Below are 16,250 nucleotides of genomic sequence, written 5' to 3'. Positions count from 1 at the left end.
GAACAACGGCTATAGAATCGATCGTAAATTTCTGTTGTTTTTTTTTTTTTTCTTCGGACGTCATGGTGAAATTTTTTTTTGGGGGGGAAACAAAAAATGGCAACGCTGATTGTGACAAAAGGCTAAGATATGGTGGACAAAAAAAAAATTTAGAAACAAAATGTTTCAAGTGCTTCTCTAATAAAAAGTGAGAGAGAAAGTCTTACGGTTGGATGACCGAGCAGCAGGTCACGTTTAATTGGAACGGAATAAAAGTGCGGGAATTGCGTCAACCCCTATATATATATATATATAAAGAAAAAGTGGGGGGGGGGGGGGGGTTTGCTTTGGTCTAATTACGTGGTATTTTCTTTTTCTTTTCCAAGTCGTCACTTTCTCTCTCTCTGACTCTCTCTCTCTTTCTTTACCGGAAGACGCGCATAAAATTCTGAGAGTCAACCCAAAAATAAGAAGTTGAGCGACGTGAAATGTTTCGGCCCCAAGTTCACGGTGTACAATTTCTCTTTTCGATCATATTTCCATGACGACGATAACGCGGGAAAAATTCAAAACACTTCCTTCCTTCCCCACAAAAGAGCATAAGGATTTTTTTTTTTTTTTTTTTCCAAAAAATATCCGTCAACAGCCGCACTATCCGAAAATCTGATGAGATAAAAAGAGTCGGCACAATTGGCCCGTGACGCGGAATGTGGGCCAATTATACACGTCTCTCACAGGCGCAGAGGCGTTCGTATAGAAACGGATTTATATACACACAAACGCCGTGCGGCCATCTTCAAGCAAGTGGGGATTATGTTTTTTTTCTTCAATTCGTTTCGCATTCAAAAAAAAAAAAAAAAAAAGAAAAAGAAAAAAAGGAGACGTGCCTACTTTTTTCTTAAGCAAAAAGAAACGCGCCGTCTTTTCGCCGGAAGCTCAGCGAAATAGAGTGGTAGGATTGTTAATGGACAACAGAGACTATGTGTGTGTGTGTTGTGATGGGCCTACACATACAAGAAAAAAAAAGGGGGTTTCCTGAATGAGTGGACAGGAAATCGCCGCGCATCAAGAAAGATAAAAAAGAAGAAGACAGTTTCCTATTTCTTTTATTCTTTTTAACGCGTTATTAAAGGAGGACGGACACAAGTGCTAGATGATGCCAGCTGCTTTTCTTCAAATGTACTTGATGAGAGTTTTTTTGAAAGCAAAGGGGGGAGGGATGAGAGAGAGAGAGAGAGGAAGAGCAAGACTAACAGCATCCAATGTCGGTTATAAAGATAAACAACTTTCTAATTCAAAACATTATTTTCTTTTCGTTCTTCATGTTGTACGTTTAAAGGAAATTCTCTCTGCCCCCCCCCCCCCTATCGTAATTGGGCATCTGGAAGAACGCGAGCTATACGCATTCGAAATTCGAGAAGGAACACACACACAACAAAAAGGGGGCAGGGGGAGATTAAGTAATTCAATTTAGTTGACGATAGTTTAACGATAGTTTCGTCTGGTCCAACCTCCAAAAGAATGGGACGAAAAAAAAAAAAAAGAAAAGAAATAAGAATACAAATTTGTACGATTACGGTCAAGGATGTTGTCTTTGTGTGGCGACAGTGTCAGAATTCCGGGAGGACGAAACATTTCACGCTGAATCGTAAAAATTTAAAGATTAAAAAAAAAAAGGGGGGGGGGGAAAGGGTACAACAAGAATACACAAAGGTGTTTCAAATAACGGCCCCTCCAGGGGTTTAGGGGTGGTTATAAAAATTTAAAAATAAAACAACTCCATCACATCGTGTGTAGACGGGTGTGTTAATATATTCAAAAGAAGAAGAAAAAAAAAAAAACGACGTGAAAATCATCTATAAAAAAAAAAATTCAGCTTTTTTTTTTTTTTTTAAAGACACGTTCAAACAACATTCCAAGCCAATCAATGAAAGGCGGGAAAACCGTGAAAACGACGGGACCCATCGTTAAGAGAGATTTTTTTTTTATTGTTATCTTAAAAAAAAAAAAAAAATAAATAATGAACTTCATTTTATTCCGAGTTTTTAGTGAATTCGTTCACGGCCAAATCGAAAATGTCATTGTAAAAAAAAACTAAAAAAAAAAAAAAAAAAAAAAACGCAAAATTATTCACGAATAGATTTTGCGTTGCGTAGGTAACAACAATGAAGCAAAATAATAAACTTCAAAGATTGAAAAGAGAAATCGGTGACAATCAGCCAACAAAAAAAGCCGTCGCCGACTTTTGTCGCCGTGCGTCCAACCAACAAAAACGAGCATCTAATCGACGTCGACTCGACACTTTCACCTGGACGACGACTAAAACCTTGAGACCGTTTAGGAGATTCTGTTATTTTCTTTTTGCTTCTCTTATTTTTATTTTTTTTTTTTTTTCGCTAAATAAAAATGGGCTGCCTTTTTTTTTTTGTTTTTGTTTCATTTTCGTCCACTCGGTTGCGCTCTTTTGCCTTTTAAGCATTTCCCTTTTTTCGATGCAAACGTCTTAAAAAAAAAAAAAAAAAAAAAAGAATCGACCCGGAGCAGCAGCGTAACCTTCGCGTAATGGAAGACTTTCGAATTAAAAACAAAAACAAGAAAAAATAAAAATCAAGCGACTTGTGTGCGCGCGCGTCGCTTTCGAAAGAGACACTCTCCCGCCCATAAAAGCGGCAACATCGTTAGCGTTTTCTTGGCATCCGATGACAACACACGCACAAAAACGTGAACCTATTATAAATCGCTTTCCATTTTGTTTGAGGGGGGGGGGGGGGGAGGAGGGGGGATTTAGAAACAAGGGAGGAAAAAAAAAAAATTTGAAATGGACGATATCTTATTGGAGTAGAAACATTTTTATTCAACGCCCCCCCCCCCCCGGTTGAATAAATAATATATTTCAAGTGGATATAATGCACAAATGCGTGAAGGATTTTGTACGTGATCAGACTGCCACTTTATGGTCTAATATCGTGATTTTCGGGAAAAAAAAGAAAACCTTAGAAGAAAATAAAAATAAAACAGGAGGTCGAGCTCATTCGCATTCTGGAAGGCGAGTCGACAATGGCCGTATTCTCTTTTTTTTTTTTTTTTGATGTCCTATCACCAAAACCGTAGACACACTGATCTTTGATGACGGTCGCCCTGATTGTTTCAACCAAAAAAAAAAAAAATACGACACACATAAAATGCGGGAAGAACCTTCTTCCATTTCGGTACATGTTTGTTCTTGTTGGGGAATGTTTTCCGTTGATATATTCTGACCTGATTGGAGAGAATCCGTGTCTTCTTGAATTGCGCGACATCTAGCGGCAGGCTCAGCAACTCGGTCGTTTATGTGCGCACAGTCGTATTTCGATTCACCGCTAGGTGTCGTTGTAATTATGGCGGGCAATTCGAACGCTTCTTCTTCAATGTCGGTGGGAGAGGCGGGTTTTGATGTTGCACTGGTCCTCTTGCCGCTACTGCCGACCGAGAACCGCTTCCGTGCGTTTTCCGGACTGAGCGTGTGGGTGGAATTCTTGATTGCCAATACATCCGAGCCAGAAGTGGGGCTCCCACCACTCGACCGCAACTTGCTGCGATCCGTCAGCCCGAAACTGAAAGTGTGGCGCAATCGAACCGCGGCTCTTTCCGGCGAGGAACCTAAAACAACGCAGACCGGAAGCTTGTCCGGAGAAGTTGGCGGTGATGTCGTCGTATTCGCATCCTCAACAGCAACTACATTTTTTTTTTTTGTTTTCGTGTTTCACGAAGGACGCACAGAAAAGAAAAGAAAAAAAAACCAGCATCCGACATGTACCCAATTCAATCAGCGACCGCAATCAAAAGAAGCGCGATAAAAAAAATGCGCAAAAAAAAAAAAAAAAAATCGGACGTTATTCATTTGTTTTGACCACAAAATTCTGATACGCGTACGACAAGAACAACAACAAAGAAAACAAAAAACCCAAACAAAAGACGGCGATAAGGTATCCAACAAATTTTCAAAGCCATTTAGCGTGAAAACATATCCATCCCCTGCCGGCCGCCACCCCACAGAAAATGTGTTGTATAATCTCATTAGCGTAGCGTGAGCAATGCGCGGGCATGCCCCCGCTAGCGCCGCTGCATAGTTAAGTTTACGTTGTCTACAGAACGCGCCGTCTTTTGTTTTTCGTGTTTTAATGTTTAAAACAGAAAACAAAAAGGGAGAGAGAGAGAGAGAGAGAGAGAGAGAGAGAGATATTTAAACACACAACGGGAGCGGCTGGCGGAATGTTCCAGCCTGTCCCTGTCGCGTATAAATAGGCGATAGAGTGTCTCTCTCTCTCTCTCTCTCTTTCTCTCTTTTTTTTTTCTGTTGTTGTTGTTTTTTCCTTGAAGGCAACACACACAAAAAAAACTTACGAATCGCCGTTTCGTTGGGTTTACTCCTACGCCTCACGATCGAATTCCACATGCGGCTGTGCGACATAACGACAAAAGAAACGCACGACCTTTTTTCTTATTTCTTGTTTAAATTAATAATCAACACAGAAACCTTGTCACTTCAATTCGCCGCGTTATTTTCAGTCACACTTTCTCAATGACGAAAAAAGCCTTGACTTGTCCTCGTTGTCGATACGCAAATATGTTGGGACGTGCGCAATTTTTTGGTCACGATCAAACGATCAAAATGCCGAAAAACATTTAGAAACATTCTGTCGCTAAAAACCACATTCCACAATTTAAAATAAAAAATGACGATCGACACGTTGAAAGCACAAAAAAAAAAAAAGGTTAACCACTGCGAACAAGAACCGAACCGAAGGACGACCGCTGACGGAATGTCGGGATTAAAAAAAAAAAAACCCAAAAAAATTATTCCCTTCAAATCACGAAATCAACCGAACGAACGAGAAGGGAGGAAAAAGGTATCGTTCACGCGGGTGGATATGTGGGTAGTAAAAAGGAAGAAAAAAAAAAAAAAGAAAAAGGGCGTGCGGGGGAGTAGATGGTGCGGTATTAGTCGATGTGTATTTTCGGGCTGTGCGGGACGGGAGGCACGACGCAAGCGCCCAATCACGGCCACAGACGAAAAGTGAAGGAAAACAAAAACAAGAAAGAAAAAAGAAATTCTTCTAATATATAAAAAAAAAAAAAAAAAAAAAAAAGAAACGAAAGTGGTAGCGTCATAAACAATCACATTCAATCTCGTCAAACAAAAAAAAAAATGTTGTTAATTATTATTATTGTATCTTTTCCCACTTGTTTCTTTTGTTTTGTTTTTTTTCCTGCATCGTTAGCAACAAGAAAACGCAGAGAGAGAAATCGGGAAAAGGTCCTTCATAAAAACTGGCTGCTAAGTCAAATTTCGTGTATGCAATCCATCACGAAATGCGTTTTTTTTTTTTCTTCTTCTTTTTGTATGCGAGAAAGTCAACTGAAGCGAGTCAGGTAGGCAAAGTATCAGTCGCATAATTTGATTACAAATTTTTGATGTTTGTCTTACGTAGTCAAATCAATAAATTTGGACGTGTTTCTTCCCGCGTGAGAGCGTTTTGAAATTTAAAAATTAAATAAATAAATAAAACTTTCCTTTTTTCAACCTTCGACCTCAAAACAGACCGAGAAAAACATCGATATATATATATATTTTCCGTCATTTCCTTTTTATTTTCCGTGTTGGAAGATTTGTGTGCGCTTTTGAAAAATGGACGCGATGACGAGTTCGACGAGTTCGTTTAACATTTTTTTTTTTTTGCTGACGTAATAACCTAAAACTTCCTCTTCTATCTCCCCTTTCTTTCCTTTTGTAAAAACAACCAAAATGTATTTTTAAAAAAGGACCATAGAGTTCCCCGCGTCCGATGACACGGAGCAAACAAGTTGGAAACCATTGCAAAGCACACACACACACACAAGAAAAAAAAAAAAAATGCAAACGCAAAGGTCTACCAAAAATAAAGAATTGCCTGCGTGTTTGCTTTTTTCAAATAGCCAAAGGGCATCATTTTCAAAATGCCGATGGGTCCGTCATTTCACGGTCACTAGCGATACACTTTGTAATGGTAAAAGACGTTGCGTAACAAACAAGTTATGGCAAAATGAGTTACAAAAAGAGAAATAAGATATCGGAAATGTCTCCGAAAAACCAAAAGGATATGTTCGTTGACGACCTCGTCTGTTGCCAAGGACGAGGTCGCTGACCATTAAGGAGAAATGAAGAGAGAGAGAGAGAGAGAGAGAGAGTCCTCCATTGTTTGATTAACTGAACGTGAATGCTAATGCTCTCTCTCTCTCTCTCTCTCTCTCTCTCTCTCTGCGTTTAAAAAATAAAGAGCACAAAACTCGTTCACAATCGGTGGAGTCTTGTCACATTGGGCAAAAAACACACACACAAAAAAAAAAAACAACAAGCAGAAAGAAATCACGGATTTCTTTTTGTTCAAATTGGTTCGCACAGAAGCGTCTCGCTATTTATTACCGAAGAAGAATGACGAGTATTTTTTTGTTCTCGCTGAAACAACAATAAAAGAGGCGTGAAAATTGAAAAAAAGAAAGAAAATCGAACAATGGGGACCCCGCTTAAATTTGTTCCTCGAAAGAACCCGTTGCAATAGAAATGGCAAAATAAAGCAGTTAACAGTTGAAAGAATAATAAGACTCGAGGTTAACTAGCAAACTTTCGACAATAACTTTTGTTTTTTTGTTTTGTTTTTTTTTTTTTTTTTATTTCTATTCGTAAAACGGATGACTAAATAGCCGCCCTCTTTTATCAAAAAAAAAAAAAAAAAAATTCAACTGTTTTCGATCTTCGTCCGTTTCCATTTTAACGGGGTCCCACAATGTTTTTAAATAGATTTAAAAAAAAAATACGAATGAAAAGATGCCTTTTCTTTTTCGCAGGTCGACGACACTGTTCAACCTCCCGAGTCGCTACCGAAAATTAATTTTTCACACAAAAAAAAAAAAAAAAAAAAAAAAATCAAAACGAAGGTAATTATTCTATGTTTTTTTTTTTCCGGGTCATGCCGTTACGACGGTTTAAAAAAAAACGTGTTCCCTGACAACCTTTTCTTTTCCAAACGTAAAAATAACCTACTTTAAAGGTTTCTCCATTTCTTTCTTTTCGATTTGTTTTAATTCCTTCAGAAAAGCAAAACAAAAAAAAAAGGGGGGGAAACGGGAAGAAGAAGTAAAAAAACTGAAGACAATGGGATCTGCCATGATGTAAAGGTTTGACACCCGCACCCCATTCTCCCGCGTTTGCCAGTGCCACACACACAAAAAAACAAAACACGTACGCACTATTGTTATCAAGACAACCTTTTTAAAAAAAAGAAAAAAGAAAAATGGTCTTGTTGACAAGAATTTTCCCGAAGAAAAAAACAAAACAAAAAACAGGTGTGGCGTCTTTTTTAAACAATACAATGAACTTTTGGCTTCTTCCTGGAGACCTTGGGAGTTCTCTTTGACACCCCTAGCGCGCTATCGAGAAACTATAATGTCCCAAAAGCACCAAAAGAATTTTTTTTTTCCTTATTTTTCCGTACGCAAATGAAGCGGAATGACGTGTCAAAGTGTTGAAATATTTCAATTTTTGGACTCACCTTCGTGGAGAATCGAGTTGTATAGAGTTTCATCGCGCAGCGAATAGGTGTCGCTGATATCGTCGCCGTCTTCTTCGATGTCTTCCAAGTGACCGGCGCCTCCGTTCAGACTTCCGGGGCCCGCGCCTCCGCCGCATCCGGCGGCCGAACCGTCGTATCCCCAACGGCGTCGAAATTGACGCCCGCCGCTATCCAGACGAACTCGAGGCGTATCAGAGAAGACCATATCTCCCACCTTGTTTTGCCATCATCGGAGTGGAACCACGCCCAGAAAAGCCGATGTCGTGTGCGTCAAAATACAACCAAAAATGGCAGGGAAAAAAAAAAAAAAAATAAAAAATAAAAACAAAAACATGTAGATTAAGCTATGTCGATATTTTTTTTTGCGCGTGCAGAGTTAACGACGAACCAATGAAAATGCCATAATTATCAAGTCAAACAAATATTCAAATTTCCTTTTCAGAGTTCGGGTGAAGCAGAAAAATACGAAAATAAAACACGTCCACATTTCGTTTTGAAAAATCAAATAATAAAAGCGGAGGAGAGCAGGGGCATGCTAATGGACATTCGGGAAAGAAGAAGAAGAAAAGAGAAAAAAGAAGAAAGACACACGATTTACCTGAGGGCGTTTCTCTGAGCGTTTTATTACGAAACCTGGACAGACCTGTAGTAGGTTTTTCGTTTAAAATAGAAAAGAATTTGTTGGTTTGTTCTTTCAAATCAAAAGGGTAAAAGTTTCAATCATTTCCGACTGAAAACGAAAGCAAAGAAAGTCGATCCATTTAACATCGAAATTTCCTGTTTCATTTACCAATCATTCGCTTTTGTCATTAAAGTTCAAATACTTTCTCAGATCACGACATTTTTTTTTTTCCTTTCAGCCCACGTTCATTATAAGGCAGCGCGTCTCATTTTTTTTTTTTACTTTTTACGTGTGACTTTCACTCATTTAATGTCGTAAACTTTGGTGCACCTGCTGGCGTCTATAAAAGAAAACCCCAATGACAAGAAGAGAATGAAAGAAACCTGATGTCCTTTTTGTTCATGGCCTATTCGGAAAGGGGTTTTTAAATCAACACGAAATGGCTTCAACGTTATCGTCAGTAGACAAACATCGGAAAGAACACTAGAGACTTGCCAACTATAAGGAAAATAAAAAAGAAAACGAACTTCAATAATTTTAAATTCTATACAAGGACTGTTCAAGGCTGAAAAAAAAAAAGGTAGTCTCACAGGTTGTGACTGTTTTATATACACACACATACAATGTTTTAAAATTTGAAAAAGAATAAACTGGACACTTGTTTGTTCTTCCTTCTTGGCAAATATCACCGAAGGGAACGTTGAAAGCGGCAGGGAAATTCGAGACACTAACGAGCATCACCTCTGCCAGTTTGTTTTGTTTTGTTTTTTGTTTTTTTTACCTTGTCTTTCAAACTCAGAATCAAGTGAAATGATGTTCTTCTACATGTAAACCGTGATAATAAACTGATTTTTCGTGGAGGGAGGAAAGGAGAGGGGGAAGAAAACAATTCAAAAATAAAATGGAAACTTACAGCCATTTCTTCGCTGCGGTAGGCCGTAAAGGTCTGTTCGTCTTGGAGTAGGACACAGAAATACGGCTCCCATGAAACCAGCGGTGCTTTGTCGCCATTCTTGGTCGTCAACTTGTTGCTGGGATGATGACCAAGCGCCACTTCCTTATCTGTAACGCAAACAATAAGAGAACAGAACAAAATGAGTGAAATTTTCGAAACGGATAATACAAATGCACGTTAATTCATTGACCACGTTTGACCTGTTGCATTACAACGATTTCCTCAACTCTTGTTGGATTTTAAATTTGTAAGAAATCGTCGGAATGCGACGAAACAAGTTGGAAAAAAAAAAAAAAAAAAGACTAAAAATGTCGATGAGATAAGACGAGAATCCTCCACAAAAAAAAAAAAAAATGAGCAAACAATCAAATTAAAAAGAATAAAAAATACAAGAAGAAATAAATCCAAGTTTCTTACACAATCGTCCGCTTTTTGCATATTAAAAAAATTGTTTGTTGTTTTTCTCGTCGGGATGAAGATTTATCGTTTCGATAAAAAAAAAACAACAACAATGGAATGCGTTTGCCCTCTACGTGTGTGTGCCCAATGCGAAAAAGGTGAAACTCACCAATGTCCATCAACAGACAGCTCACGCGAAATTGGGCGTGACCGACTTATTTTTGTTTTCTTCCTTTCGTGAGGTGGTAGACTGGCGGTTGGTTTACGGTCTGTTTCTTTCTCTTTTTTTCTTTTTTTTTTTTTTTTTACCTTCTTTAGACGCGACACAATCTTTACACAAAAGGATGCCACAACTAGGACTTATTAATTTTTCTTATTACGACCAGAAAGGATGGATCCAGGTAACCCAGTCAGACATCCATTGCCGCTTTTTTTTTTTTCCAGGTAGACAGACAAATTTATGTTGATAGCAAAAAAAAAAGAAAATGTTTAATTCTTTCTCAGTGTGCAAAGCTCACGGCGCATCCATTCGCTGTGTGAGGAACCCATTCTTCGGGGAGAAAGGCGGAATGAAATCAAAATCCTTAATCTAACCGAGCAAAAAAACGGTGACTTCTCTCACAACAGGTGGACGAATAAAAAAAAAAAAAAGGAAGAATCTTTTGTTGCTCGACGCGATAAAAGCGTTTGGAACGATCATCCCATAAAAAGAAAATGTCGGTTCGTCTCTATTCAATGTTGACAACACGTCAAATAATAAAAAGAAACGGACATTTTCCCATTGAATATACAAAAAGGAAAGAAGAAGAAGAGTAGCACATCCGCATGATGGTGAACATTTTTACCTTCATAGTATTTGCTTCTGGTAGTGGCCACCCAATGGCGGAATTTGGCAGCCAACAAATGGCCGCTATGACATATCATCATCATCACTTCTTCTCCACTTGATCCGAACGAATCTTTCGTTTTATTAAACTAAAATCACGTATCGCAATAAGACGGCCACGCATTCATTCATGAAGCTGTGGGGGGGGGGGGGGCCTGAATCTAACGGATGTTTCGAACAATTAATGGCTGAATAATTTATGAGCGACACTTGCTTTTTCTAGCACGGAATGACAACAATAAAAACAAAAATGTGTAGCACACTCAATTCTAGATTCACATCGGGCAGAACCGACGCCTTTGACGACGTGCACTCAACTGGGTTTTTTACACGGCCGGGCTATGAGAAAATCCGGGTGGATGTGTAGCAATAGAGATCACGGATGAGTTGACGTCTCCCACGTCCAGATACAGTTACATGTGTATAGAGTCATAAAAAATGGAGTGGATCGTACGTTTTTGTAACTAGGTGACGGATTACGTGTAACAGTTTTTTTTTTTTTTAGAATAAAAAAAAGGAGCTTTGATTATGCCCAAAAATAAAAAAATAAACCGGACATGTCCAGCTATCCATTTCCGGAGCAAGTTACAAGCTCCTTTGTTTTCGTATGTAAACAGTACAAATGTAGAAACTAATCCATCATGCGCGTAGTTGTATAAGAAAAAGAATTTTAAAAAAATGTTTTCGTTTTTTTTTTTTGTTTTTTTTTTTTTAACAATTGGATGCGTGTGTGAGTGTGGACACACGCCAACTAACGGGATTGTTGTATAATATTTGACCGGGGTCTTCTTTTTTTTTTTGCAACCAGAAAACGTCATCATTCAAAGGGCTTTTGGCAGCACACGAAAAGGCCAGATCAACAAAGCAAAAATTCAAATTTTTTTGGAAAAACGTTTTTTCCAAATCCATTTTACCTAAGCCGAACATGCAGGTAAAGTGAAGGTTATCTTCGTCGACCTTATTTTACTTTGCGCTTGACATTTTTTTTTTTCACGAACGACCCCCATCAAAATCACGAAAAATGAAAGGAATAAAAAATGTCAAACCGTCTTTCGCATTATCGTTGCGTTTTGCTGCTTTTGTCGATAAATTAGTGAGCCTAATGTTTGAAAACGTGTGAACCGAAAAGAAAAAGAAAAAAAAAAACCGCCAACGCTTCACTCACGCCAGGGTGTGGTATTGAAGGTCTGTCCCTACATCTCCTGAAGCATTTCGTTTCGAACAAAACCCAAACGGGGCACTAGACACAGCACACAAAATGGCGCGTATTTAGATTCTAATGCGAGCGGCATTTACTTCTATACAGTCATCCTTTTATCTTTTTTTTTTCTTTCTTTTGAAATTGCACAACCGGCAGCATATAACCCGACGGGCAAATCACGCGTGAGAATGTTCTCATGGAAAAAAAAAGGACAAAAATATTCAAAAAAAAAAAAAAAAAAAAAAAGATAATTTTAATCTCATTTTCTTTAAAATTTTTCTAAAAATTCTATTCATTCTTTGCTAATGTAACATTTGTTTCAGAAATGTTGTTTCCAACAACAAGACGATAAGATGACCAGAAAAAAAATAACTTTCCAAACTAAACAATTGACCAGCATCCCGCATCGGATAACAGCAACGTGTCCAACAAGTTGGATTAAGTGAATAAAATTTTCTTTCTATAGATAATCGAAAAGCTTTTGATTGCCTTATTTAATAACCAACCCGCACTTTCATTTTCTCATCATTCGATTTCATAAAAGATTCCCCCCAAGAAAAAAAAAATGTAATGACAGCCAAAATGAATAAACACGTCGAATGAAAAGATTCTTAAAAAAAAAAAAAAAAAAAAAATTCAACAAAAAAATCTAGTCCGTGCGTCGAAATTTATGCAGTGTCAGCGCAGCCCCTTCTATTTTCGCTACAATCGCCCAAGAAAAAAAAAAAAAAAAAAAGAAGGAAGACGAAGGTAAACTCTCTCGACTTTAGCTGGCAACCCAAAATGTATTGTGTGACCAGTTGACCTGGATCATCATGAGCTGCTGCTTGATGATGGGAAAAAGAAAGAAAGGAAAGAAAAGTATCATGTAGTCTGAAAAGGAGTGACGATATTTTCTTTATGGAAATGCGGGGGGGATGTATAAAAAAAAAAAAAACTTTCACTCTATCACACAGACCTATAACCCGAAAACTGAAAATGGTCAGAAAAAAGAATTGACGTAACACACGTCTGTGTGCGATGTCTGTTTGAATTTTCTTTAAAAAAAAAAAAGAAAAACGAAAGAAAGAAAGAAAGAAATAAGTTGACCTGACCGATTTGAAAAACGTCCGTTATCGCGACACAGGTGAGTCGTCATTTGAATTTCGCTAGTGGGGTATAACGTGTTAAAAGGCACGGCAGATTCGCGAGAACGCCCTAAAGCTCCGTTCGTTCAATAATCGTAAAAATTTGAACAACAATCTTCGGGAGAGAGAGAAAGAACAGCGAAAAGCCATCATCGGCGCACCTGTACATTTTTTTATTAGCAACGACGACCTGAAGCGGTAGTCCCGGTATGTCGTCCATGATTGCCAAATGCGTGAATTAATTTCGATTTAAAAAAAAAAAGAAAAAAATACAAAAGCAGACAAGCGGATCGATTCAACGTGATGGAAATTCAATACGAAAAACCCAACATAAAAATGACGGGAAATTTTGATCGAACTGCTGTGATGAGAAAAATAAATTATTCAAACAGTTAAAACGTTTTGCTGTTATTTCTTTGTTCTCTCCCCCTCTCCCTCTTTTTTTTTTTTACGGCTGGTAATGATAGCTGACAGCTTTGACACAAGTACAAGAGTGATTATCTTTACGATACTTTCTATACAGAGGGGAATACCGCAAGGAGTGTACACAACCATACACACACGCACAGAGGCCGAAACCGTATACTCGAAACCAAACAAACAAAAACAAAAAAAAAAAACCAACGGAACCGAAGTGACGAACGACAGTGTCATCATTTTTGATCCTGTTAAGTCGTTCCGTTCTGATAAAACGTAATAAAACAAATTAATCATTTCTTATTTTTCCCCATTCGTTCCACGATATATAGAAAGAAAAAAAAAAAGCCTAGTATAGAAACCCAAGGTTGAAACTAACGGCACAACCTGCAAGATTTACAGCGACATTTCACAAACAAAAACGTGTTTCTCTCAATCAAGCGAATTAGAAACGCATGAAGTAAAAAGGTATGCGACGTTATACAACGAAAATCCAATAAGGAAATGAAGCCCGAGTTCCTATAACTGTCCCAACGTTACACCTGGAACAGTGTTATTTTTTTTTTTTTTTCTTTTTTTTTTTTTTAAAGGAAAAACAAAATCTATTTGTTCGTTTGCCTAAAGTTCGATTTGAAAATCGAACATTTTGTGGGTGCGTAGCGTATCGTTGTGGTAGTTGCTGTTGTAAATAACAACAATCAAATTGTTTTGTTTTTTTTTCTTTCTTTCTTTCTTTCGTTTTCGTGTGTACCTGCTGATAGTTCTGTATCGAGGTCGGTAACGATTGTCGGTGGTGTTGTATCGGCCGAACTATTACGTCCCGATTGGTGGTCGCACTCGTCGTAATCGACGGCGGGCGGTGCTGGAACGTGAAAGAATTTCTGGAGGGGTTTGGCCAGCCGTTCGCGGAACGTTTTCCCGCGACTGAGATGCCGTTGAGGCCGCGGGGGTCGGTAGATGAAAGCCTTTCTGCCTTTCTTGTCCGTTAGCTGACCCGCACCGGCGCTAGCCATGCATCCCCGCTTTTCATCACGACCACCAATGGCCGTTGTTGGACTACTGCCTGGCTCGAATATGGATAAATCCAGGCCGGACAAATCCGAATCAGACAACAGGTCAGAATGGTAAAGCTCTTCAGCCGAACATGGAGTGTCGTAAATGTGCTCTTGACCGTCCGCATCGCCAGCATCCACCTGCTGCGACGTTGCCATTGTGGTGGCGGCCTGATGATGATGGTGGTGGTGATAGCTGCCGGTCACGCTGACCGAAGCAGACGATTGATCGTAATCTTCATCGGCCGAATCTTCTTCTTCTTCTTCTTCTTCTTCTCCCTCCACTTGTAAAGCTTCTTCATCTTCGTCAGAGGTGGCCACTCGATTCGAATAGTCCGTCACCGTTCGGTGGACAAACGTGACGCGCACCGTGCCGGCCGGAGACGTCGATGTCGTGGCCGGACCGGGAGCTATTCGCTGCTGATCCGTCCAGCAATAAGACGATTGATCGCGATCCATTTCCCAGCAATAGGTCTCGTCGTAACTGTTATTGCTTCGGTTGCTTCTGTTCGTTCCGGCTGCGCAGCTCGCGGCATCGCCAACGACATCGACAGAGTTCTGAAAACTGACGCCGGAGAGGGCGCGATAGCAGCGCGGCTTCCTTTTCCTCCTGCTGCTGGACACTTTGCCATATCCGTCTTGGCCGCCAGCTTCATTTTTCACCACCGGAACGGATCGCAGGTGCACCAAACCGAGGCTAGCAGTGACGAATTCGTGCCGGGCGTCCGTCGTCGCCGCCGCCATTCTTATTCATCTCCCAGCCAAAGCTCCCCGCACCAAAAAGGCACTTGATTAAACTAATCACGTCCCCCCCCCCTTTTCCCAAAACCTTCTTGTTCACAAATTTCCAAGACTTCTCGCCACTGAATTCGAAAGCAGCGAAACGCTTGTAGAACGACGAAAGAATAAAAAACGAGAGAAAGATTTTCCAAAATCTAGAGTCCATCTATAGCGACAACATGGAAGTCTCTTCTCCCACAAAAGGACGGCATCAAACACTGTTCTTTTCGAGTCTCCCCGTCCAGTGCTGTATTTGGTCACGACAAACGTCAAGAAAGGCAAACGAAAAGGAGTACACTGTGCCTGGCAGGTCGTCGCAAACTAATTTTTTTCTTCTTTTCGTCTCACAATTGAGATTGCAAAAAAAAAAAAAAAAAAAAAAAAAAAAAAAAAAAAAAGATTCCCTTCACTCCTAGTGTTTTTGATTGGGACGTTTCAAGGTTTGAAAAGAAGAAAAAAACACGCGGGATGTCCGAGAGTTTGATAGAATCATCGTCGTCCTCAATACGGCGATAAACCTCCACGAAACGTTTAATAACACGCACACACACATACGCACACACACACTCACACACACAGCGATGTCAGGTTGTTATTAAGAGGATTGACACTATAATTATCCGGATGAAGAGTCGATCACGTTCAATTCGCAGAAAGAAAATTGAACGGAAAGGGAAAATAATCAATAAAAGAGGAGGAGGAGGAGCGATTCTAGAGTCACGACCGTCACGACACCAGGAGCGAGACTAAATGATGAAACAAGGCAAAAAACGCTGTGCTGGGACGTACGCACTCACAACGCAAGAAAAAAAAAGAGAGAGAGAGAGAGAGAGAGAGAGAGAGAGAAGGTGAGTGTAGCAGCACGTTCTCTCCCGAACGCCGGCAGGTACACACAAGTGGGCGGGGACTGTGAAATGTGGTAAGTCCTTCGGCATTCGCTAGTGTTTTGTGTTCTGTGTGTTGGAGCCTGCCGACATTCCGTTTCAAAAAAATAAAATAAAAGTAAAAAGAATCTTTTTTCTTTCAACTCGATGCCTTTTTTGAAAAAAAAAAAGTAAAATAAAATAAAATAAAATAGATAAATCGCCTCTAGCAATGGGTTGTTTCGAAAAAGAAGATGAAAATGATCTTCCGCACTGGCGGTATAGTAACATGAGTTACTAGTGCCACACATACAAACTAGATACACACAAAACGTTTCCGTGATTACAAAAAAAAAAAAAAAAAAAAGAAGAGCGACGCA

The 16,250-nt window shown here is 39.4% G+C and overlaps 1 protein-coding gene across 1 annotated transcript in view; it reads right to left on the bottom strand.

Annotated features, from left to right (window-relative positions):
• Nucleotides 1-14,974, bottom strand: part of LOC130700521 (ras GTPase-activating protein raskol-like) — a gene marked incomplete at its 5' end in the record, with an annotated part of 37,793 nt that extends 22,819 nt beyond the window's left edge. Inside the window, 4 exon segments of the mRNA XM_059496681.1 lie at nt 7,548-7,782; nt 8,167-8,211; nt 9,104-9,252; nt 13,927-14,974. Of these exon segments, the coding sequence (XP_059352664.1) occupies nt 7,548-7,782; nt 8,167-8,211; nt 9,104-9,252; nt 13,927-14,974 (1,477 nt within the window).
• Between the last annotated feature and the right edge of the window lie 1,276 nt (nt 14,975-16,250).

The sequence above is a fragment of the Daphnia carinata genome, chromosome 8 (assembly GCF_022539665.2).
Source record: "Daphnia carinata strain CSIRO-1 chromosome 8, CSIRO_AGI_Dcar_HiC_V3, whole genome shotgun sequence".
NCBI lineage: Eukaryota > Metazoa > Arthropoda > Branchiopoda > Diplostraca > Daphniidae > Daphnia > Daphnia carinata.
The sequence above is the reverse complement of the archived record's forward strand: the minus strand, read 5'-3'. Positions and strand labels throughout refer to the sequence as shown.